The sequence below is a fragment of the Emydura macquarii genome, unplaced genomic scaffold (genome assembly GCF_026122565.2).
Source record: "Emydura macquarii macquarii isolate MOO-44397 ecotype Brisbane River unplaced genomic scaffold, CSIRO-AGI_Emac_v2 contig_3231, whole genome shotgun sequence".
Classification (NCBI taxonomy): Eukaryota; Metazoa; Chordata; order Testudines; family Chelidae; genus Emydura; species Emydura macquarii.
In genome coordinates this window covers 607,384-633,775 of record NW_027133368.1, presented here as the reverse complement: position 1 = coordinate 633,775, position 26,392 = coordinate 607,384, and the positions used below count along the sequence as shown (strand labels likewise).

Genomic DNA, 26,392 nt, shown 5'->3' with positions numbered 1-26,392 from the left:
TTAATGAAAATGTTGAATAGTACCGGACCCAGACAGACCCTGTTGGGACCCCACTAGATACACCCTCCCAGTTAGACAGCGAACCATTGATAACTACTCTTTGAATATGGTCTTTCAATCAGTTATGCGGCCACCATATAGTAATTTCATCTAGACCACCTTTCCTTAGTTTGCTTCTGAAAATATCATGTGGAACTGTGTCAAGGTGTATCAAGTCTCCTGTTTCCCCCTATTCTCTAGATCAGTAACCCTGTCCAAGAAGGAAATTAGGTTGTTTTGGCATGATTTGGCTTTGATAAATCCATGTCGGCTACTACTTATTATCCTGTTATTTTCCAGGTGCACCTCAGAATGGTCCTGAGCAAATGGACCCAAAAGGGACATTTTTGGAAAGAGCCAAAGGGAATGTTTCCCAGGGGAAATCCTGTCACAGTGAGCACGCACCAGAGAGGGAGCAGGGAAACCACGAAGGGGGGAGAGAGGAAAAATCCACTGACCAGGAGAGAGGTTTCAATGTTCTTAATGAAACCACAATTCAGTCGAGTGACCACATGGGGGAGAGATCCTACAAGTGCGCTGAATGTGGGAAAGGCTTTAACTGGAGATCACACCTTACTGCACATGAGAGGATCCATACCGGAGAGAAACCTTATAAATGTCTGGACTGTGGGAAAAGTTTTAGTCAGAGATCACACCTTACTACGCATGAGAGGATCCACACTGGTGAGAAGCCCTATAAATGCCCTGACTGTGAGAAAAATTTCCGTCGCAACTCACAGCTTATTAATCATCTGAAATCCCACACGGGACAGAAACCATATAAGTGTCCTGACTCTGGGAAAAGCCTCAGGAGAGTTTCACACCTTACTGCACACAGCGGAGAGACACCTTATGAATGCCCAGACTGCGAGAAAAGCTTCAGTCAGATGTCACACCTCATTCGACATCAAAGGTTTCACACTGGAGAGAAGCCCTATAAGTGTCTAGACTGTGGGAAGAGCTTCTGTCAGAGCTCTGACCTTATTACTCATCAGAGAACCCACACAGGGGAGAAGACCTACAAATGCTCTGAATGTGGGAAAAGCCTCAGTAGGATTTCACACCTTATTGCACATCACCGATCCCACACCGGAGAGACTCCTTACCAGTGCCCCGACTGCGAGAAAAGCTTCAGTCAGATGTCACACCTCATTAGACATCAGAGGTTCCACAAGGGAGAGAAACCCTATACGTGTCTGGACTGTGGGAAAAGCTTCTGTCAGAGCTCCGACCTTATTACACATCAGAGAATCCACACGGGAGAGAAGCCCTATAAATGCCCCGAGTGCGGGAAAGGATTCAGTCGGAGCTCCAACCTGATTGCCCACCAGAGAACCCACACAGGAGAGAAACTCTATCAGTGCTGCCATTGTGGGAAGAGCATGACACGGAGCTCAAACCTTGTTCGACACCAGAGAACTCACACCGGAGGAAAACTCTGTACAAAAAAGCCTGGATCCAGTTTGCCCATAGTGAATAATACACTGGCCGTTTCTCATTAATGTTGGTGGCATTTGGGCCCTGTTCCTCAAAGGTATTGGGGCTCCTAATTTCTACTGAAATCAATAGAAGTTAGGAGCCTAATTAGCTTTTGAGAATCTGGGCTTCTTTGGGTCCAGCGTACATCTGGGGTCAGGAGGTAGGAGCAAGGAGGGTGGATGGGAACCAGTGCTGATGGTTGTCTGGGGATTGTGACAGATATGACGAACACAGACACATCTTCAGAGACCATTATACTGATATAGGCCAGGCACATGAATTCGCTGAATGTTCATAGTCCTTTGTATCAGTCCAGGCATGTGTTTTCATGTGTTCCTCAAATCCGCAGGGGGTGATGAATGCAAAAATCCCAAACCTGTAGATGTCTTTCTAACTTCTGAAGTCTGACTACCAGTCCTAGGCAACAAGGGGAAGTATTATAACTGGTAACTGACTCAACTTCTCTGAACGGAAGAGTCCCTCATAGTGATCAGGCTGATTATTATAGTGAATTAACTGGATTTGATGATTACTTTCAGCAAATGGAATATTTTCTGTTAAGCTCCTACATTCATCTTTTTTTTTCCCTTTTCTTTTTTCCCTAGAACCATCTTTATTTTGTTTTCTGCAATTTCTGACTGATTCCAAACATTATTCTGGTTAAGAAAACTGATACATTCTGAGCAGCAATTGATTTGTTTGGATTTGCAATGCTCTGGACTGGACTCTGGCGACAGAGTTGGGGTGATGATTTCTTTGTGGTTTTCTTACTTTAAATGTGGAGGAATAAAGGGCAGCTGAGTTTCCCAAACTGAGTCTTACAACACAAGTGAAAATGGTTGAGATTGGGGCTTGTGGGAAAGTCTGTCGGTAACAATGTATGATATAGTGACTGTAGTTACATCAGGGTTATGCTTTCTTATATAGTCACCCTCCCAGAACCATGACAACATTGCTATTGCACTTTTAATTTCATTCTTGATGCAGTTCACTAAACAGCGCTGACAATCTGCTTTTTGATACATATACCTATTACAAAATGCTATGAGCGAGCCGACTCCGCGGCTGAATTCCTTGTGCCTGCCCCAGTTTGATAATTAACCCTGATGCTTTTAGAATCTGAGTATCACATGCACTTTAGGCAACTGTAAATGTATTATTTTAATTTAGGTGGAGACTAACCTATCTGGATTCAGTGAAACTACACAACAAGCGATTCAGTCATGAAATGAGTCTGCTGTTTGTATGAGTTTGCAGTACTAACAGGGTATCCACAGTGAAATTGCAGTTCCTGGATTATAGATTCCCAGATTACTTAATTTGAATTCGAGTATAATAGAATAATTGAAGTTAGAAATGGAAAATCTCCATTTGGTCTCATCCCGTCTGTCTCCCTCAGCAAAGCGGGCATGTTCCACGGGTTGTCTGTGATTTTGTGACTGTGGCGTTCGCAGCAGACTCCACCCCATTCCCACCCCTTGCTGTTGAATTGTGCTCTAGAACCTAAACGCAGGGGTCGTAGGGCAATACAAATAAATAATCTTCCATTTTTTTAAAGACAAAAAGGCCTTATGACTGCAAAGAGAAGATTTAAAATGTGCTTATGCACCTCTGTGGATATTGTGTGTGAGGAATAAGAGGGCTGTGGGGCAACTGGCTTGTATTAGTGTTGCTGGGTGTGGGAACTATGACTTCAAACACCATCCTCACTCTCTCAGTTGTGACTACACACGAGTTCCAAATCCTTCAACTGACTGTCCCTGTTAAAACCCAAACGGCTTCCCTGTCTTTCCCCTGGGGAGACTGTTTCCCATCTCTCATTGCCCCAGAGCATGTCCCCGGCCCTGATATGCGATTTAAAAACTACTAAGCATGGGGGTGGGGAGATGCCATTCAAGTCTGACGTGGCCTATTGCGGATGTAAATTTTGAGTTCTCGTCTCAGCAAAGGTCCTTTGATCTCAGAATTTGGCCTTCAGCAATTCCAAGCTGACGTCTCTTCGTTCTGCTGCCCACAGAAATTCCATCTGGGAGTTGGTCACACCTCAGGTTTAGGAGATGCCTGTACCTCTTTATGTTTGATGTGCAAATAAGTTTTCAAAAAGTGGCGTTCCCACTTTCTGGGTAGTTGGTGAATTATTTATTTATTTATTTTTGCTGTGAATAGTAAATTCACCAAAAATGCATTTTGGAGGCATTGAAAAGACCTAAGAATTCAAGTTGATTTGGGTAATAGTTCAGCTGAAAACCAACCAAACAAAAATGTCAGCAATGTCAAAATGTTTTGAATCGATATTTTATTTCAATGTGTTTTGGGTTTTTTTTGGTTTTGTTTTGTTTTTGCAAGAAAAAAAGTCAGTTTCAGTCTGAAAGTAACCAATATTTTTTTTACCCAGTTTGTCCATCATTCAACTCTGTATCTGAATACAGTGGAGTAGGGAGGGGGGTTAATTAGCTCCAAGCACCAGCGGGCTCTGGTAATTGCTAATGCGGGAGAGGGGTGCCCGTTTCCTCCACTCAGTGTACCACTGGCTGTGCTTCCTGGGTCACATGCAGACAATAGCAGCAACAACAACATCCAGAAGTTGGATCCACTGCTCCCCAAGTGGGGTCTGGGCTAGGGACAGACCTTTATTTAAACCCCGCTCTGTGCCTACCTGAGTGAGGAACTTTCCCTGGTGTCTGGAACTAGCTCTGTAGAGCAGGCCCAGGCTCAGCTGATATCAAGTCCTGAGCCACAGCCTCCAGGGTGATTGAGAGATAAATGCTGGGAACCGGCAGAAAAGGGACTCTGTCCTGGGATCGTGAGGTCTCACAGTCTTTGAGAATCAGATCCCTTGTTTTAAATGCCCAGGAAAGAGCAGTTTCAGGGGAACCATGAAATGGTCACAGTTTGGGGTTCCCCTTTGTCTCTCTGGAGGTGGCATTGCAATGAAGGGAAGGAGTGAATCATAATGAGATGGAGGGAAGAGGGGTTATGTCGACCTAACTTTGTAGTGTAGACCAGACCATGGTTCTCTGTCTGCAGATAAGGACATAACAGGAAGAGGTGAAAAGCAGGGGTGAGTAATAATAGGCCATCACCTCTTCATTTTAAAATCAAATCTCATTTCTGCTCCCCTCTGGAGATAAGCCTTGTGCTCCCCTCAAACTCCACAACAATGATTTGATCTCCCCAAGGACAGAGGTGTGTTTGCTCCATCAGACATGGCAGGTTTAAAAAGACTTGGACTGTGTATATTTGTAAGAACACTTTTTGTTTCAAATCTTCCAAAACATTTTGGCCTACTAGAAATCTTTGTTTGGTTTGGTTTGATTTTTCATTTAGTTCTGAGTCAAGTTGAAACTTTTTTTTCAAGTTCTTTGTTTCCATTTGGCAATTTTCAAGTGTTTTTACCCAGGTGTGTGTCTATGTGTGTGTTTAAATTGGCCACATTTTAAAATGAAACACTATTTTGAAATGAAAAATTAAAACAAAGCCTTTCAAAATTTTTAGACAGGTCACTGTATCCAGAATTTTCAAAGATAACCTACAAAGGAAAAATAAATATATTCTTGGTTTTGTGAACATTTTTGTTTTTGATTCTGAGAAAAAGGTCTGAAGAGTATTTTATTTTATCACCTTTTTAACATTACAGAATCTAGGCTTATGGATTCAAAAATACTCTCTGCATAACTGGGGAGCTAAAAAGTTTATAACCTCCCAGAAGCATAGCAAATGAAACCTGCGTCTATCCCAGGGCTTTCATCACTGTACTGTACTGTTGCCAAGTGTCATGATTTTATTACAATACTCACAGTATTTGGTGTTTGCTTTTAAGGCCCCAGCTCCAGGACTCTTGTGTTTACATGAGAATTTCAGCTTTCATTTAAAAATAAACCAGTACTTTCCTAGCCCAGGACTTATGGGGAGAGGCTGAGGGATCTAGGTTGTTTAGTCTGCAAAAGAGAAGAGTGAGGGGGGATTTGATAGCAGCCTTTAACTACCTGAAAGGGGGTTCCAGGGAGGATGGAGCTAGGCTGTTCTCAATGGTAGTAAATGACAGAACAAGGAGCAACGGTCTCAAGTTGCAGTGGGGGAGGTCTAGGTTGGATATTAGGAAAAGGCTTTTCACTAGGAGGGTGTTGAAACTCCAGGACCTTCCCAGGGCCAAAGTCCAGGCAGACATTGTGGTTCCATCTGGTGCCAATCAGGGCCTCTCACCCATGGTTGGAGCTGTATCTAGCTACATTACTTCTATGGCCCCATTACCACAGTCTCTGAGTGACTCGCTGCATTTAAAGCTCTCCCAAGTCCCACACTATTGTGCTGACCACTGACACTGGGCTCTCCTTCGCCTTGATGTAGGCACCATCTGTCTGTCTGGTGTGGTGTCCTCACATGCTGGTCATTCACTGCACCATCTCCATCTGCTTGGCCAAGTCCTTTCAGGACTCAGCAGGGTGGGATATATCCAGGGTGGGAAATAGCAGGGTGGGGTATATCCAGGGTGGGAAATAGCAGGGGGGGTGCTTTTCTCCACATTCCCTAAGTGACATAAGTTACATCGACATAAGCAGTAGTGTAGATCTGCCCTAAGTTTGAAAATGTTTTCAGGGGTAGCTAAGCACTGGAACAAATTCCCTATAGAGGTTGTGGAATCTCCGTCATTGGAAATTTTAAAGAACAGGTTAGACAAACTCCTGTCAGGAATGAGCCATTTATTACGTAGTCCTGTGTCCAATGCAGAGGACTGGACTAGATGACTTCTCGAGGTCCCTTCCAGTCCTACACTTCTGTGGTTCTATGTTGGCCTTTGGCTTTTTAAGCAACTTCTCCGCTCCCGTTCAGGTGTCGTTTACTAACTTTCATAGCACCCACCCCCTGTATGTCTAGGGCATAATCCACACCCCTCGGCGACTACATTATACTGACCTAAGAACTGGTGCAGACAGCGCTGTCAGCGGTAGAGCTTCTCCTGCTGACAGAGCTACCACCTCATAGGAGGTAGAGTGATTAAGCTGATGGAGAGCTCTCTCCCATCGGCTTAGAGTGTCTTCACCAGAAGCGCTACAGCGGCGCAGCTGCATTAGTGCAAAAAAGCGCTTTAGTGCTTCAACTGTAGAGGTAGCCATAGACCTAGCTATTGCCTCTCGAGGAGGAGGAGCAGCTACGCTGATCATACAATCCTAGATGATGAGGGTTGGAAGGGACCTCAGGAGGTCATCTGGTCCCACCCCCTGTTCAAAGCAGGACCAACCCCAACTAAACCATCCCAGCCAGGGCTTTGTCAAACTGGGCCTTAAATATCTCTAAGGATGGAGATTCCACCACCTCCCTAGGTAACCCATTCCAGTGCTTCACCACCCTCCTAGTGAAAAAGGATTTCCTGATGTCCAACCTAGACCTCCCCCACTGCAACTTGAGACCATTGCTCCTTGTTCTGTCATCTGCCACCACAGAGAACAGCCTAGCTCCATCCTCCCTGGAACCCCCTTTCAGGTAGTTAAAGGCTGCTAACAAATCCCCCCTCATTCTTCTCTTCTGCAGACTAAACAAGCCTAGTTCCCTCAGCCTCTCCTCACAAGTCCTGTGCTCCAGCCCCCTCATCATTTTTGTTGCCCTCCGCTGGACTCTTTCCAATTTGTCCACATCCTTTCTGCAGTGGGGGGCCCAAAACTGGACACAATACTCCAAATGCGGCCTCACCAGCGTCTAATAGAGGGGAATAATCACTTCCCTCCATTTGCTGGCAGTGCTTCTACTGAGGGAGAACCCCTCCAGTCCACATAAGTAGCATCTTCACTGAAGCACTAGAGCCACTGCTACAAAGTGCAAACAAGCCCTGAGTGTAACATGAAGGGATGAGTTATTAACTCAGCAGCCTGGCTGGAAACCAGAATCATTAACAAACTAAATAAAGTCAGCACGTGAATTCCAAAGAGACAATGGAAAAACCCAGTGGCCGGGACATTCACACCCAGCAACCAACAGCCAAGAGGAAGGAGATCTCCCCCACCTCTCTGCAGGGAAATGGAACAAAGCCCCTCTTCCCCCACAACCAGCTGAAGAGGAAAGGGCAGTAGAGACACAAGGTGGGTGAGGTAATATCTTTTTATTGGACGACTTCTGTTGGTGAAAGAGACAAGCTTTCGAGGGAAAAGGTGTCAGGTGGCTGTGTTAAGAGCTGAGCTCACAGAGACACACACACACCTGGAACCAGAGACACAGGGACAGAGATGGTTTTACAGCAGCTTTGCTGTGAAGCGCCCTGACCTTAGATTAGCATAGAGAAGCGGAGGTTAAGGGCAACAAACCAGGTGACTAATACATTGTTAACTTGTTTTGAAAAGGCTTCCTGGTGTCGCTGCAGATACTTACAGGGAGCATTGCATGCTGGAGGAGTGTGGTACAAGCCTCCCACAGGAGACTGGCTCTGCTGGTCTTGCTGCAGGACACCATGGAGCGAGACAGCCCCCGTCTCAGAGACTTGGAGGCCATGGGCCTGCCCCAGTGGAACTGTGTGGGTTCCTTGGGGCCTGGCACTCTAACAGGGTCACTCCCAAGGGATTAGTTAACGGCTGGGGCATAGATCGGACCCTGGGATCCATGATACATGGAGAACATCTCGTCTTATAACTGTGCAGCAGAGAACAATGCTGCATTGGTACCTTGGACGTGGACTGGATGAGACGTCATAGAACTTTTTTATATTGTTTTATCCTTTAAAATATCCCGGCTGTACTTTCTTTGGGTCAGAATCTCAGCTGGTATAAATCAGCACAGCTGTATGCTGCTATGTAGCAGCTGAGGACTTAGGTCTCCAGGCTTTCCCTCTACGTTACTAGTGAACAAAACCGGCAGCCAAACAGAGCATCTGACAAATGCACTCAAAGGAAAAAGGACATTTAACAAAACGACACGAGTCAGAGCAGCAGTGAGATGAACTAGCGGATATCGGGGATTACGGCAAATACCTTTCCAGCTTCTGTGCTGATGTCTCCCCCAGTAGCTTGATTGGGGGGAAACATCCAGCACAGCAATAGATTTTAATTTGCCATTGAAAAAAATAATAATTCCCCTGGTAAAATGCTGCCGCATTTCCCGGCTCACTGAATCTGCCCAGAAAACAACACCATTAATATATGAATCCTTATGGGAACCAATGGGGAAACACACACTTGTGGAGTACACATCCTCCCACTGTAATAACATAGTCCTTAGCAAAGGGTAGGAGGAGGAGGAAAAGATAATCATAGAATCATAGAATATTAGAGTTGGAAGGGACCTCAGGAGGTCATCTAGTCCAACCCCCTGCTCAAAGCAGGACTAACCTCAGCTATATCATCCCAGCCAGGGCTTTGTCAAGCCTCAGCTTAAAAACCTCTAAGATTCCACCACCTCCCTAGGTAACCCATTCCAGTGCTTCACCACCCTCCTAGTGAAAAACTTTTTCCTAATGTCCAACCTAGACCTCCCCAACTGCAACTTGAGACCGTTGCTCCTTGTTCTGTCATCTGCCACCACAGAGAACAGCCTAGCCCCATCCTCCCTGGAACCCCCTGTCAGGTAGTTAAAGGCCACTATCAAATCCCCCCTCATTCTTCTCTTTTGCAGATTAAACAAGCACAGTTCCCTCAGCCTCTCCTCATAAGTCCTGTGCTCCAGCCCCCTAATCATTTTTGTTGCCCTCCGCTGGACTCTCTCCAATAAACCATTAAATACCCTGGGTTCGTCTACACAGCAAAAAAATCCCCATGGCAGCGAGTCTCAGAGTCGGGGGCTCTGAGGCTGGGGCTCAGGGTGTGTTTCGGACCTTGAGGTCCAGCCCAAGCCAGAACATCTACGCGGCTATTTTTAGCTTCATGGCGTGAGCCCTGCAAGCCTGAGGCTATAGACTCAGGCTCTGAAACTCTCAGCCGCGGGGTTTTTTATTCTCCCACTTTGTAGATGTCTCACATGTAGCCAGATTCCCTTCTCCCCTACCCCACTGTTTATCCAGCGTGACTCCGTTGAGCCTGGTGGGGTCAGTCAGCATCACTGACAGCAGAATCTAGCGTCTTTTCTGCAGTGTGTTGTGGATGTTTTGTCTCAACAGCCCCTTTCCGCTCACTTTCCAGCCAAAAAAACCTCAAACAAACATATACCACTGAACAGTCCCCAGGTCCATTTCCACCACAGAAAGCAGTTGATGCTGCTGTACAGTGGTTGACTCAGCCGTGTCGGAGTCATTTCCACCACTGGCTGAGGCTGGCCTATGGGAAAGCAGCCCGGGAGGGGTTAAGATTTGAACGAAGGTGAAGAACTGCGTGGGATCACTGAGAAGACATCCGAGCATTTCTACGGCTGGCTTGAACACAGGAGCCCCACAAAGTACCAGAGACCCCCCAGCACGTCTCTGTGTGGGAATGTTTCACCTCTTATACCAGCATAAAAGTGCCATTTTCAGTTCAGCTTAATTCCTGTTACCAAATGATATAAACTAAACTGGAAAAAGGCCACTCTTATACTGGAATAAGAGTGTCCAGGTGAGGCTAGGGGAGGGGGGGGTGCAGTGGTGTACTGTGGGTCTCCGACGCCCGGGGCCCAATGCTTGCATATGAACCTCCCCCCCCCCCCACCCCAGGCCTCATGCACTGCCCACACAGGGCAGGAGGGATCCCTGGCTCCCACCAGATGGCACCATCCCCCAGCTGCCCTGTGGAGGTGGGTCTGTACCTGTGGGGGGGACACGCCATTTTCCTCCTACGCCCCGGGGACTTTCTGGTGCTCATGGTGGTGGCTCCCCCCAGCTCTGGCTGGGCTCTGCCACCACCCCCCTCACACTTACCCACCACACGGTGGTGCCAGCCTCTCCAGCCCCACATCCCAATCAGATCTGGTGCTGGAGGCTCCCCCTACCAGCCAGGGCGGCCTCACCCGCCAACCAGAGGGTAGCAACAGGGAGTTCCTCCTCCTGGTCGCCCACAACCCTTACCCCCCACCTGCCCCTGGGGTCCGTCCAGCTGCCCCTCAGAGCCTCCTGCTCCCCCCCCCCCACCCCCTACACGTCTCTCATTACCTGCTGCATTAAACCCCTCATCTGAAGGGCCTGGCTGGCACCGGGCCCCCCCCAAGACGGTGCCTGCAAGCCATGGCCCCCTCCAACCAACCCCCATCGGTCCGCCACTGTTGGGGGTGTTAAATTCACACCTTAGCTTGTACCAGTATAACTTTCCTGTGTAGACAAGGCCTCGGTTGGCATGGGGGAACTCAGGCATCCATGAAAAGACCCACGGAAGTACTGAGGGGAGGAATGTATTAGGATTCAGGAAAAGGCTAGCCATTTATACGGGTAATAAAATCATCATTCGCAGTCACCCCAGCGCAGGGGCACTGCTGTCTCTTGCCACGAGGGGTATATGGCCAGACACCGAGTGCCAATAACCCTCAGGCCAGCTGAGCAAGATATCCTTTTCTCTCTCTGTCTGTCACTCCGCTGCAGCAGGTTGGAGAGGCCGCTCTCCTGTGTGGACTTTCCGGTGTCTATTAAGGGTCGAGCTCTGAGTGAAGCTTTTCCCACAGTCCCAGCACCGGTAGGGTCTCTCTCCGGTATGGATCCGCTGGTGCCTAACGAGGTTGGAGCTGCGGCCAAAGCCTTTCCCACAGTCTGAGCACTTAAAGGGCTTTTCTCCGCTGTGGATCCTCTGGTGTGCAGCCAGCGTGGATCTCACGCTGAAGCTTTGCCCGCACTCAGGGCACACGTAGGGCTTTGCTGGGATGTGGATCCTCTGGTGTGAGACGAGACTTGAGCTCACGCTGAAGCTTTTCCCGCAGTCCAGGCATTTGTAGGGCTTCTCTCCATTGTGGATCCGCTGGTGTTTGCCCAGGTCCGAGCTCTGCCTGAAGCTTTTCCCACAGTCGGTGCATTTGTAGGGCCGGTCACCCACGTGCGTGCGCTGGTGTTTGATGAGGTCCGAGCTCTGGCCGAAGCTTTTCCCACAGCCAGCGCACTTGTAGGGCCGATCACCCATGTGGGCCCTCCGGTGCCTGTGCAGGTTGGAACTCTCGCTGAAACTCTTCCCACACTCAGGGCACGTGAAAGGTTTGTGCCCGGCGTGGATCCTCTGATGTTTAATGAGATCCGAGCTCCGCACAAAGCCTTTCCTGCACTCAGGGCATTTGTAGGGTTTCTCTCCCGCGTGGGCTTTCTGGTGCTTCACAAAGTTGGAGCTGTCAATGAATCTCTCCCCGCAGTCTGCACAGCTGTAGGGTCTGTCTCCCAGGTGGATCCGCTGGTGCAGGATGAGGAGTGACCTACGGCCGAAGCCTTTACCACAGTCGGGGCATTTGTAAGGCTTTTCCTGGCTGTGGATTCTCTGGTGCAGAACCAGGGTGGAGCTCCGGCCAAAACTCTCCCCGCAGCTGGGGCAGGTGAAGGGCCTCTCGCCTGTGTGGGTTCGCTGATGGGCGAGCAGCTCTGAGCTCACGCTGAAGCTTTTCCCGCACTCAGTGCATTTGAAGGGTCTCTCGCCCGTGTGGGTTCTCTGGTGTCTCACGAGGTGCGAGCTCTGGCGGAAGCTTTTCCCGCAGTCGGGGCATCTGTAGGGTCTTTGCCCCGTGTGGGTTCTCCGATGGGCAGCGAGGTCCGAGCTCTGGCTGAAGCACTTCCCGCACTCAGAGCACGGATAAGGCCGCTCTCCCGTGTGGGTTCGTCGGTGCTTCGTGAGGTGGGAGCTCACGCGGAAGCTTTTCCCGCACTCGGGGCACGTATATGGTTTCACTCCCGTGTGGACTCTCTGGTGCGTCAGGAGCCGCGTGCTCCGACTGAAGCTTTTCCCGCACGCATCACATCTGTAGGGTCTCTCCCCCGTGTGGATTCGCCGGTGTTTAGTGAGGTCTGAGCTCTGGCTGAACCTTTTAGCACAGTGGGGGCACGTATAGGGTTTCTCTCCAGTGTGGGTTCTCTGATGGGTTGTGAGGTTTGAGCTCACGCTGAAGCTTTTCCCGCAGTCGGGGCAGTTATAGGGTTTTTCTCCTGTGTGGATTCTCTGATGTGTAATAAGGTTTGAGCTCACCCGAAAGCTTTTCCCACACTCAGCACATTTATGGGGTTTGTCTCCCCGCTGAGTTATCTGACATTGTCCGAGGCCTGCGTGCAGGCCAGAGCCTTCCCCACACTCTGTATCCAAGTGTTTTTTCTCTCCAGCGGAGTGGCTCTGGGGCGCATTCTCACCCTTGTAGTCTCTGTCACAAGGAGGGGGCTGAACCTTTCTCTTCCCTGAGCAGTTTCTCTGCTGCCTTTCTGAGCTGCTGTCAGTCACACAAGCTTCTCGCTGACCAGGCCTCTGCAGCCCCAGCTCCTTAGGGATGTCCTGCTGGGATCCGTCCTCCACATCCTCATTCGCCATCCCCCCAGCAGCTGCAATAAATGCAGAGAATCCAGACACGAGTCATTGCCTCTGCCAAGGAGAAAAGGAGTCTCTGGACCGGGAACTGCAAAGAGAGTGAAAAAATTGTGAGGGTTAAAAATCAGGAGTCAAATCCTCCAAACCCACCCCAGAGGAGAGAGAAGAGCCATTCAGCCTATCTGAACTCCCAGAGAAAGGATAGGAGAAGGGAGGGAACTTACTGATGTGGATGGGTGGGAAGCCATGAGTGCCAACTGCCAGAAGGATACTGTCTCCTGCAGGAAACACTCCTGAATCCTGACTGACCTGGGTGAGATCAGGCAGAACTAGGGAATCCTAGATTTTTAATTCACACATCTGAGGGCTTCTGATTTGCTTGACTTAATTCCTCACCGGTGCATGTGCCTCCGAGGATCTCCTTCCCCTAAAATCCCTGGAGATCCAGGACTCACATCTTCTCCCCTTGTTCTACCCAGGAGAGCACAGACTGTGAATCAGAAATCCTGCAGAGGGAAGGAAAACATGCAAAATCAGGGTTTGTTACACATTCTTTGTGTCTTCTAACAAATAACGGGCCAGGATTTTACACCCAGCTTCTTTCTTGGTGAATGGGGCCTCTCACATTAGCTGCACGGCTGAGTTATAAAAGGAGTTTAGGGTAAATGCAGCTGTAAGATTCACAATTTGAATGACCTGCAGACCAAGATGAAAGAAGGAAACCTGGACTCCTTCTGAATCCAGCTGAGGATCCTGCTATCAGTTTGCAGGCATTTCACTTCGAGGAAAAACAACTGCAAAGAATAGATAATCTGATATTAATCACTATTTTCTAGGCATTTTAGTCTCTTCCCTAGCCAACATCACTGTAGCATCTCAGGACCACACAATCTGTAATCTATTTATCCTCACAGCACCCATGTGAGGTAGAGAAGATCTATTATTTTTATTTAGCTCTGTCTTTTTGTTCCGTTTGTACAGCACCTAGCACAGTGGCACCTGCTCCACGACGGCAGCTCCTAGGCACTGCCATAATGCAAATAAAAAAAATAATATTCTCATTGTACAGGTGGTCAACTGAGGCTGAAGATACACTTTGCCCAGGACCACAAATAGAGTCTGTAGCAGAGCAGGAAATTGAAACTGGATCTCAAGAGTCTCAGGCTAGTTCCCTAGATCACATTTCCTCTCCAGAGAAAATTCACCTCTTCAAACCTGCAGCTGCTGGCACACCAACTACGAGTTTCACAGCGTCACTAAGCTACTGCATCATTACCCACTCAGCAATAATAGAGACCCTTTGGTTCGGACATTTCCAGACATGACTCAATCACTGCCTAGACCTACAGCAAAGGAAATAACGTCACCAAATATCCAGAAAGGTGACAGCTCCTTGAGCAATAAGCAGCAATTTGGGGATTTGGGAAGAACAGACTTTGCAAACAGACTTTCTGCATTCCATAAATAGAAACTTTCCTTCTTTTATGGTAGTGACAGAAAAAGATGCGCTGGGAAGCCTCCATTCCAGTACCTGTCCTTTGGACCCATGTCCTTCCATGCCAAAAAACATGGCAGCTGGATTTCCCGCATACTTTGGAATCCACTCCTCATCTTACCAGGGTCCAAAACAGCACTGGTCTATTCAGAGGAGACTGCAGGGTTGAGGTGTTTATCTGGTTTTGAGGAAGGGGCTGGTCTTTATGGAGGATGGGCACTTGATGGGTGCTGGCTTTGAGTGGCATTAATTTAATTTGTCTCAAAGGCAAGTTTTCTGCGCCCATCAACCGAAACAATAATAAACAAATTGCTGATTCAACACTGATTCAGGAAACTGCACCTGCGCCTTATGCTCTTTACAATAACAAATGAACCCAACTTTGTCCTCAGGTCTTGACACTTCTGTTTCTCTGGCCTGGTCTATCTTGGGAGTTGGGGAGCCTTGTCCAGGCCTGGAGTTTGTGAGAACATCCCTGGAGTTACTCAGACAGTTGTCCTATCTAGCTATTTCTGATACACCCATCGCTGTATTTTTAGGCTCTGTATTTTCATCCCCCTGGAACTGGAAACTATTCCCAGAGGCCCTTGCCTATCCATGCAGGGGAGATGGGCATGAAACTTCTGGATGCAGAGATCAGGGAATTCCCACCCCATCCCAAACAGTTTGCTCCTAAAAAGAACAGGCCCCATTTTAAGTAATTCACAACACGTCTTTACTACTGTCTCCCCCTATGAACATACCATTCCTTCATCCGCCCCAACAACTACCTGACAATCCCCTACCTGAACTGGCTCCACTGAAGCCATTTCCTTTCCCCGTCCCCTTGGATGATGGGACCATCTGGGGTGAAACATGGATGCTATTCTGCAGCCTGGCAGGGTGGGAAGGGTGATGGAGGAGGTTCCAGAAGGGTCTTTAGTCCATTTCACACTCCAATTCCCTCAAGGCTCTTTCCCTGCAGACAAATGCTGTAGACTCTGCCATGCTGGGAAAATGCTTGGTCACTTTATTATAGAGCAGATCCGGCTTCTCCCAACAAGACTAAACCCATCAAAACATTTTCCAGCACTCCCCAGTAACAGGGCCAAATGCAGGAAAAGAGCAGCATCAAAGGAGCCACTTTAGGTATATAAACGCAAACAGATTCAACCCCTCCTCCTGTCTACACACAAATCTTTCTGATTTGGGTCAGTAAGTTCTCAGGACCTGGTCCTAAGACCCACCAGGGGGATTGGGTCCGAGCCAAAGTCCCACTGGGACTCAGATCCATGCTCAATCATGTTGTAGTCTGGACACAGCTCAGGCCTGGGTCCTAGGACTCGTATCCAGAGAGTCAACCAATCCTACCCTGCAATCTCATGGGCCAGCATTTCTCAGCCCTTCTAGCCCAAGATGACCCACTCAACTCTCAGGAACCAGAAGCAACCTCTGTTGGTTCACATACAGCTGCTCAGCATTTAACCCTTCCATTTTATTCCATAAACACAGTTCACCATCTCCTGCATTAGCTATGACGGGTAAGAAGATATCCTATGCCAAGTCCTACATCAAGCGCACTGCTCGCTGGTCACAGGAACAGAGCCAGATCCTGGCTACTCTCTGGCGTGAGGCAAGTAAGATGTTTGACTTCAGCAAGAGTACCAGAAATGATCTCGTGTACCAGGAAATATCATAGAAGCTTGCAGTGTTGGAGACGGACTGGCCCACTGATCAATGCAGAGAATGAATCAAGTGGCTCGAGACTGGCTATTGGGAGTCATGGACAACAACCACGCTTCTGTCTAGCTGCCTCTTCTACAAGTAATTCAAGCTGGTGCTGGGAACTGTGGCAAGCACGATCATGCACCACTGCGGACTCAGTCTGCTGGGTGGAGACGGCACCCTTAGAACTCCTGAGTCACAGGCAGCGCCACAAGAGAGCCAGCAACCTCTGCATCCAGCTCGGGAAGTGTCTCTGATGCTCATGCTGGTCCCTGAAGATGCTTTGCTGCCGGAACAGCTGCAGCACATCCTGGGTCCTTACTCAGAGGAGCTGTCTGAGGATGCCCTGGGGAGCAGCCTGCAGTGGAACCGGAAGAAGCGGTAGAAGCAGCCCCCTGAACTTGTTACGTTTCTGCCTCCGTGTTTGTTGTTATTAATACAGAGATAGGAGGGATTTCCAGCTTATGACCCCATGAAATTATTATTACAAGCAGGGGGCAGCAGCGTGTCTCTGCTAATGGCAGAATGCACCACTACCACCCAGTGAAATTAAAAAGGAGACTGAGAAGGGAAAAGAAAAGTTAAACAAGCAGCTGCGGTGAAATTTGTACTAGGTGTGCACACATTGTTACAAAGATGTGCTGGGCTGTTAAAATTAAAAATCTTACCTTGCCCTCCCTGTTAGTATGCTGCACCATACAGCTTGCCCATACCAGACTGTCCTGAGCCGCCTGACTGATTACTCTAGACTGTACCGGGAGGGAAAGGGGAGTATGTAGTCCACGGGTGAAATACACAAGGAGGTTGTACGGAATCTATGAGTGCCGCCTGTGAGTCCATAAATGTTCCGGGGAGGGCAGGCTTGGTTGCCCTCTGTTCCAGAAGTCTGATCAGGGCCTGTATCAGGAGCCCAAGCTGACCTGGGGTCACTGCATTATTTCAAGGAGTGTTCAGGGAGGCCACAATACATCTGGAGGCAAACACAGCATCCTACTGATTTCCCCAGGAATTTTCAACCAATCCCGGATCCTGATGATTGCAAACTTTTCCTGGTACAGGAACTCCACATGGGTGGTCACATTTTGTAGCAGGGCATACTTTCTTGGGCCTCCTCTGAAGGTTGCTAGCCCCCTCCATTCGTACGTGTGCTAGTCAGTCACTATAAGCCTGAAAAGCTCTTTGGCAAGCACGGCTGACTTGCTCCTAGTATCTTTGAACAGAAGATCCTTTTGCCGTTCAGGAATCTCCACAGTTATATCCTCCAGAAAGCGGGCTACCTAAAAGGATTGTAAACCCATAGGTAGTAAACTGAAGGTGTAATTAAACATTCTTTGGTCAGGCCCTCTGAGATCAGGGTCGATTTTATAAGCCAGGGCAGAAGGGGGTACATGGGGTCCCCTAGAATAACAGTGGGGACAGTTACTCCATTAACAACGTTATTGGGGGGAATAGCGTCCCAGCCTGTCCATGTAGGAAAAGTCCCGATCTGCGGAAAACCCTGCACCCTGCCCTTTGCCAGTGAAGCCAACATTACTGTCCATCAGTAGGTCTCTGTGGTCGACAAGGGCCTGTGTAAGGATGGAGTGGGCCCCTTTTCAGTTTATGTATTCATGTTCTCTTTGGTGAGGGCAAACGATGGCCCGTTGATGGCCCCAGTGCAATTTGGAAAGCCCATTCTCTCAAAATCGACAGTTATTGCAGACACTGTCTATGCCCACCACCTTTGGGTAAGTCACAGTCCTGACTGCCTCACACACCTCCACCCCCACAATTCCCACAGTTGACTTACCAACACCAAACTGGTTAGCCAGGGACCTGCAGCAGCCAGGAGTAGCCAGTTTCCATCCCAATGACAACAGCAACCTGCTTCTGGATCAGCACAGCCTCCCTCGTGCATGTTTCCTGACTCCGGAGGATTGGGGCAAGCTGATCACACAGCTCCAGGAACGTCTGCTTCTTCAGGAGCCACTCCTGGTCTTCCCATGTCTGCAAGACAATGTGACCCCACCAGTCTGTGCTGGTGTTGGCCCAATCTTGTTTTCAGAAAATACATGAAAGAACAGAGCCACAAATACCCCCTCCCGCCATCCCCCCCACCCCTCTTTCTACCAAGAGGCACTTCAGCCTGACACATTGTAACTTTAATCAAAAGCTAAAACCTCAACTGATTTTTATTGTTCTACCCTTTGAAATGTTCACTTCAGCCTTTTTAAAATATCCATTTACTGCAGAATAATTCAAGTCTGTCTGTACTTTCTATAATTCTATTTGGTTTAAGATTGTAAAACCACTCCACTGACCATTTTATCTGTTAATTTTCCCCACCTTCAATATATTTGGAAACACTCTATTTTAAGTATAAGAAGCCACACTGTGAAATGTCATATACCTACCTCATTGTGAAAGACATGGCAAAAATGAAATAATGTTTGCTTTAAAAATAATATGTGAATTCTTCAGCTAGGAGTTGGCCCTGAATGATTGGAGTGTGAATGGCTGAGCAATTGAGGTGGGTGTAGACAGGGGAGTGATTGAACAATTGGTCTGAGTATGGGATGTCAAAACACGATGAAGAAAACACCAGCCTCACCTCAAACATTTGAGGGAAGAAGAAAGGAGCGAAGATAATAACTTTTCCCACTCAACTGGCCAAAGAGGAGTCCACCCTGATCACTTTGGAGTCAGCCCACTTCAAAGAACAAAATCTGATCAGGCTTGAAACAATGTGGGTGATTAAGGATCACACCAAATGCAAATGCCGCATGACAGAGCAAAAACCATAGACTTACATGGGATCTTTTCCCTATAAAATGGGATACAAAAATGAAGGCTGGAGGTTCAGGTCTACATCACCACACCATCCAGGAGTACCAATGCGCATCGGCAGAACCTTGCTCCTCACCCTCATGCTACAATCACCTGGCCAGCGACTACCACAAGACCAAGAGGCTGGTAACTATAACATTTGTGAGACCCCATGTATGTTTGTCTGTCTCCCTGTCTGTGTATGCCGGTCAGTGTGTGTGAGTGTGAATGAAAGTACCAATTAAAACGTGTCAATGAAGTATAGTTTATTAACAAAAGTCTCTGTATTTGTAAAGCACAATATTGATATTGTTACAGTGTTGATCCTGTTTCCCTGGTATTTGCATTATTGATACTATTTACCAAATTTCTGTATTCACAATAAACCAGGCTTGTTGCCTTCTCCCCTGAAAAAGATCCTGTGATATTCGTTATTTGGATAACACCGGCGGTCCTGCTCCAGAAACCCCAGTCTACATAGGGGGAATTTGAGGCAATAGCAAGTCATAAGCAGCTTCAGGGCAGCTCGTTCCCAGCAGCGCGGGGACCAGGCAGGGGCAGGAACCGGCTTCTCCTCGCTCCGCTCCTCACCTGGGCCCGGACAGTCAATCTGCCCCGGGGCTGCAGTGACTGGGGCTGGGCAGGGCTGGGAGCCGGGAACCTCCCTCCCCGCTCATCGCCCCTGCCAGCCTCCCCCTGCCTCCTCCTCCCCCCTCCTCCCCTCCGGCCGGGAGACTCGCTCCCTGGCCCCTTCCCGGGGCTGGCTCGGCCCCTGCCGGCGCTACGGGCAGCAGAGCCCGGCTGTGTCCGGGGGGCAGCAGCTCCGGGACCCGCAGAGCCCCGGGAGCAGAGATGGGGCGAGGAGGGGCCGTGGGGGCAGAGTCACTTTCCTGCCCGGCCCCGGCACGTTCCCCGGGGCTCCCCTCACCTGCAGCCTCCGGCTCGGGAGCTGGGGTCGGCAGAGCCGGGGCTGCCCCAGGGGCTGGTTCCAGGCGTCGGAGAAAGTCCCCCGGGCTGGGCTCGGAGGGGGCTTCTCCCTGGCACAGACCCCCGTGGGGAGCAGCTGCTGCTAAGTCTGGTAGCCCAATGGATGCAGGACAGGAGCATCCGTGACCCAGGAAGTTCAGCCTCTGATCCTTTTTGGACAGAAAAAGCAATAGAGGCAGCAGCCTCTGTCGCTTAGCAATAACCAGAGCCCTCTGGTGGCCGTCGCTAACCAAACGTCCTTCCCCAGGCTCCCCAATGGAGACAGAAATGCGGCCCAGGAAGGCATCAGGCTGACAAATGTGTATTCAGAGCAATGCTGGTCTCTCCGCAGCTGTAGCTGAAGCTTCAGCCTTCCACCATAAGCCACGTACCTAACCCTGCACTCAGCAAAAGTAAAGCAACCCCCTGAAACTTCATAAGCTTTACACCAGGCAGATATCTTTCTGGCAGGTTTGTGGGTAATTAGAGTAGGCATTTGGGGGACTCGAGGGCTCAAAGAGTTAATGGTATGCATCGATTTAGGCACCGTGTGTCTATCTGCTTCTATCAGCCACATGCCCCTGTTGTGTCTCAGCACCTCTCCGAAGCGGTAAGGATGGGCATTGTGGGACACTTCCAGAGGCCGTTTACCATGACATAACCAACCGCGGTGTCTAAATTGACACTTTGTCAAATTACGTTGGGTGAAAAAAGCTCTACACCTCTCATCAAAGTGGTTTTATTTTGTCGAAAAAACAGGGCAATTTTGTCAACGGGGTGTGTGTGTGATTGCAGTATGTGCACCACCTAATGTTTTGTTGACCAAAAGCTCTCTAGTGTAGGCCAGGCTTAGATGCATCAGCTGCAGTGTCTGACCCAGGAAGCTCAACCCCAGGTATGCTGAATAGAGCGAGAAAGCCACTTCCCTGTTTTTTTATCAGTAACCAATATAACTAGATCTGGCAGAACTCAATTTTTATTTTTTTTAAATAATTTTAATGGATAATATTGATTTCTATTGTTAAACATCTTTTTTATTTTTATCTTTTTAAAGTTTCAGAGTTGTGGGAAATTATGGCAAGCTCAGACAATTATTACTTAATGACAATAGGTGGTGAAATTCAAAAATTTAAATTTTTATACACATTAAAACACAACTTTGTAATATCACATGTCAAAATACGCAAAGTAAAGAGCCTTAACTCAAACTCAGTTCTCAAGCAGCATTTTTCTTACTTTGCCTATATGTAAATTTAGATGATTATTGATGAAAATATTTTCCCATCAGTTTGTGTCAGTACAGTGAAATTAATATTTAGCAATGTAAGGCTTGAGATTGTTTTCAGCTAACAAGTTGTACATCGAAACTCATGTAAATGGCTAACGAGCATACCTGATCCTCAAGGACGATGGCTAGTGGAAACATCCGATGACTCAGGAAGCCAGATGTCTTCTTAGTGATTCTAATTCCAATGAGAACAGCACATTTGATTTTAGAATTTCTGTCTGTCTGCCACCTACCTGTCTGCCCCCCCAACTTCTTCCTCCACCCTACCCTCACCCCAAGTGTAGCCCTAGCATCCCTGATGTAAGTAAAGTGATTAAAAGTGTCTCTGCATATATGTAACGACCATTATCATTGATGTTCTCTCTGGATGGGACAATGTCTGTATTTGTAAGTGAATAGATAAAGAATTTAAAATGTAATATGTAATCGATAAGGAAGGGTATATAATTGACCACTGTAACACCATGAAGTTGAAGCTGATTTATCAGACTTCCCGGTATCGTGAATAAACCTTTCCAGTATTGTCTGTGCTGTCTGATTCTTGGAGAAAGAATCCTTCATGCTTTACAGCAACATTTATTGATAAAAATCTAATTCTTTCAAGCCTAAGTATAACCACACAGGCATGGCTACAAGGAACATGATACAGTATCTCTCCCATTTTACAAATGCATTCATATTTAATTAGTGTGGATGCCAGCAGAACATCCACCCATTGGGCAGATAGGTACCAGTCCTTAGCCAAGCTGGAGTTGCTTCTCTACCATTACAGGTCTGGTAGCTGTGACGCTGTCTGGATTAGGGGGCCCATTTCTGATACTATTTAAAATCAATGTTTCAAAATGACAATAATTCATATGAGATAGGCCATGTCAGGTACCATTAGAAAGGTTATAATTTGCTAAGTATGATGATATTGATGATATTGTGTGATTCTTGGGGGCTGGGTGTTTGGCACCACATATACGTCTAGGTCTGTGTGAGCATTCTCAGCACGGGTCCTTAAGCCTTGCCATGTGCTTCTGCCTTGGTCTTATAAGGAGTCCACCTTTACTGACCATCAAATCCTGAAATGAGCTCCTCCCAATTTTCCCAGCGTGAGCGTTTAGGATCTCATTCATGGGAAATGGAGATGTTTTTGAGGACAGATAGTGGGCTGCCAAGTGTGACATTTTGGGGTTCACCAAGGCAGTAAGGGACTCGGTCACTCTTTGCCTTATACGCCTGGGTGTATCGCGGCTGTGCAGCTTTGGTCCAGCACTTTGACGCCCCACAGCCTGTCAGCAGCCCCCAAGCTGCACCCTGGCTTTGGCCAACCTGGTTCCTCCTTGCAGACTGACCTGCCTACCCTGCCAGCCCCGAATTCACCCCAAAACCATCTCATGGCAGGGACCAGTTCCCCTCACTGAACCCTGAGAAAGAAAGAAAGAGGCAGGTTGGAGGTAAAGGCAGAGAACCTGTCAGCTTTCTAGACGCGCACACTTTACACAGCGCTGATGATTTCGAATGAAAGCAAAACAAACTTATTGACAAAAGAATGTGGATTAAGGGGCACCAGGTGTAACTTTAGTACCCTCGTGGCCAAGATGGAGGCTGCTCTGCAGGCCGCTCTGGCCAGGAAACGGCACACTCAGGAACGCAGCAGAGAAAGTCCCTTCCGCCCCAGGAGCACCTGTTCCAAACCCCCCAGAAGTGTACAATGAATAGTGGAAACGGAAATATTTATTTACAGAGGGATGAATGGAGGAAAACAACAAGGGGAAAGATGGGGGAGCAGTAAAACCAGGTTACATTTAACACCAGGCCCTGTGGTACCACAGACTGAAAGGGCAACCACCGAGCAATGCATCTGCACACAGAATTCAGGGGTCCTGGGCAAAGGTCCAGTCCAGTGGGGAGTCATGGGTGCTCCTGGTCGTCTTCAGTGCCAGTGAACTTTCCTCAACAAACCCCTCCGGTGCCCTCCTCTGCAAACCCACACAGAGCGACACCCTCCCCACTTAGCTATCTACTGCCTCCCCCCTTATTCCCAGAGCAAGGTCACACACCCCAGTATTCACAGGCCCATAGAGCTTTGGGCGACGGTGATACTGGATTCGGCTCCTGTTTGTCTTCTCGGCTGATTCCCCCCTGACACGGTGCCCCTCCTGGCTCCTGTCCTGGGGGTCCCCTGGTCGGCCATTCTGTCCCTCCCAGGCTTCAGACAGGTTCTCAGGGCTTCTGGCTGTAGCCCTTCTGCCTGGAGCTCCAGACACACACTCATGTGGTTCTATCCCTCTCCCCTTCTGAAAAACAGCAGTCCCTCTTCCTGGAACAATCAGCACTTCCCCACTCAGGGCAAAGATTTTAAGGGGCTTTGCTTCAGACAGAAAGGAGGCTTACAAGAAGTGGAATCTTGGACAGATGACGAGGGAGGAGTATAAAAATACTGCTTGAACATGCAGGGGTGAAATCAGGAAGGCCAAAGCACAATTGGAGTTGCAGCTAGCAAGGGACATGAAGGGTAACAAGAAGGGTTTCTACAGGTATGTTAGAAACAAGAAGGTCAGGGAAAGTGTGGGGCCCTTACAGAATGGGGGAGGCAACCTAGTGAGAGAGGATGTGGAAAAGGGTGAAGTACTCAATGCTTTTTTGGCCTCTGTCTTCACAGACAAGGTCAGCCCCCAGACTTCTGCACTGGGCAGCACAGAATGGGGAGGAGGTGAGCCACCCTCAATGCTGAAAGAACAGGTTCAGGACTATTTAGAAAGGCTGGACATGCACAAGTCCAAGGGCCGGATGCAGTGAATCCAAGGGTGCTGAGGGGGTTGGCTGATGTGATTGCAGAGCCATTGGCCATTATTTTTGAAAACTCGTGGCGATTGGAGGAGGTCCTGGACAATTGGAAAAAGACAAATATAGTGCCCATCTTTAAAATAGGGAAGGAGGAGGATCCAGGGAACTACAGACTGATCAGCCTCATCTTAGTCCCCGGAAAAATCATGGAGCAGGTCCTCAGAGAATCTATTTTGAAACACTTGGAGGAGAGGAAGGTGATCAGGAACAGTCAGCCTGGATTCACCAAGTGCAAGTCATGTCTGACCAACTTGATTGATTTCTATGATGAGATGACTGGCTCTGTGGATGTAGGGAAGGTGGTGGACGTGATATATCCCTTTTGATATGGAAAAACAGTATTCTTATCAGCAAGTTAAAGGGGTTGGAAGAATGGACTATAAGATCATCAGGCTCAATGGGTAGTGATCAATGGCTCCATGTCTAGTTGGCAGCCAGTATCAAGTAGAGTACCCCAGGGGTCAGTCCTGGGGCCGGTTTTATTCAATATCTTCACTAATGATCTGGAGGATGGGGTGGATTGCATCCTCAGCAAGTTCAATGACACTAAACTGGGGGGAGCGGTAGATATGTTGGAGGGCAGGGATAGGATACAGAGTGACCTAGAAAAATCAGATGATTGGGCCAAAAGAAATCTGATGAGGTTCATCAAGGACAAATGCAGAGTCCTGCACTTAGGACAGAAAAATCCCATGCACGGCTACAGATTAGGAACCAACTGGCTAAGCAGCAGTTCTGCAGAAAAGGACCTGGGGGTTACAGAGGACAAGAAGCTTATGAGGTGTGCCTTTGTTGCCAAGAGGCTAATAACATATTGGACTGCATTAGTAGGAGCATTGCCAGCAGATCGTGGAAAGTGATTATTCCCCTTATTTAGTCTCTGTAGTATTGTGTCAGACTACAGAAAGGATGTGAACAAATTGGAGAGAGCAGAAGGCAACAAAAATGGTTAAGGGGCTGGAGCACAGGACTTATGAGGAGAGGCTGAGGGAACTGGGCTTATTTAGTCTGCAGAAGAGAAGAGTGAGGGGGGATTTGAAAGCAGCCTTTAACTACCTGAAAGGAGATTCCAAAGAGGATGGAGCTAGGCTGTTCTCGGTGGTGGCAGATGACAGAACAAGGAGCAATGGTCTCAAGTTGAAGTGGGAGAAGTCTAGGTTAGATATTAGGAAAAACTGTTTCACTAGGAGGGTGGTGAAGCACTGGAATGGGTTACCTAGGGAGGTGGTGGAATCTCCATCCGTAGAGGCTTTAAAGGCCCGGCTTGACATAGCCCTGGCTGGGATGATTTAGGTGGGGTTGGTCCTGCTTTGAGCTGGGGGTTGGACTAGATGACCTCCTGAGATCCCTTCCAACCCTAATATTCTATGATTCTATGCTCTCTAAACCCCAAAGGGGTTACACAAGTAAAAGGGATAAAGCTGGAAACAGTTACAAGCAAATAAAAGTGAAAAAACATCTAAAAGACTAAAACTCAATCTAGCAAGATACAATCTTTGTTAAAGACCGTTTCTCTCACCAACAGCCTCCCTCCCAGCTTTTACTGGCCGATCATTTTTGAGTTCACACTGAAGCTTTTCCTGCAGTCTACATTTGCAAAGTTGCTCTCCTGTGTGGATTTTCTGATGGGTACAAAGGTTTGAGCGGTGTGTGAAGCTTTTCCCACAGTGACGACACACATAGGGTTTCTCTCCTGTGTGGATTCTCTGATGACCAAGAAGGTATGAGCTCTGTGTGAAGCTTTTCCCACAGTGCCGACACCTGTAGGGTTTCTCTCCTGAGTGGATTCTCTGATGGGTAAGAAGGTTTGCACTGCAACTGAAATGCTTTGCACAGTCAGGGCATTTAAAGGGCTTTTCTTCCCGGTGGGTTCCCTCATGCCTAGTAAGATGTGAGCTCTGACGGAAACTTTTCTCGCAGTTGGGACACTTATAGGGTCTCTCTCCCGTGTGAGTTTTCTGATGTTTTATAAGGGTGGAGCTCAGACTGAAGCTTTTCCCACAGCTGAGGCATTTATAGGGTTTATCTCCAGTGTGAATCCTATTGTGTCTCTCAAGTTCTGATTTATAAGCAAAACTTTTTCCACAGTCAGTACATTTCTTGGATTTTCCTGCAGTGCAGATTCTCTGCTCTCTAATAAGGGGTGAGATGTTATTGTAGCTTTCCCCCAAGTCACCACCTGTCTCTGATCCCTCTCCCCAGTGGGTTGCTTGATGGATCAGGATGTCTTTGAGACTTCCCCCACGGTGACTGGATTTCCCCGTTCTCTCCCCGGAGGGGTTTCTCTGCTGCCATTCTGGTCTGCGTTGTGACTGACAGGCTTCTCCCCACTCAGGCTTCTGGGAAACATCCCCTTCAGATCTTGCTGATACCATGCCCTGAGATTCCACTCGCTCAGGACCTTCCTGCTGAGAA

At 48.3% G+C, this 26,392-nt stretch overlaps 1 protein-coding gene and 1 pseudogene across 1 annotated transcript in view; one reads left to right on the top strand and one right to left on the bottom strand.

The window, feature by feature from the left end:
• The window catches only part of LOC137142528 (zinc finger protein 850-like), a 28,490-nt pseudogene extending 25,100 nt beyond the window's left edge, over nucleotides 1-3,390 (top strand).
• The window catches only part of LOC137142568 (uncharacterized), a 195,859-nt gene that overhangs the window by 118,858 nt on the left and 50,609 nt on the right, over nucleotides 1-26,392 (bottom strand). Inside the window, 2 exon segments of the mRNA XM_067531974.1 lie at nucleotides 10,996-12,595; nucleotides 25,569-26,076. Coding sequence (XP_067388075.1) covers nucleotides 10,996-12,595; nucleotides 25,569-26,076 — 2,108 coding nt within the window.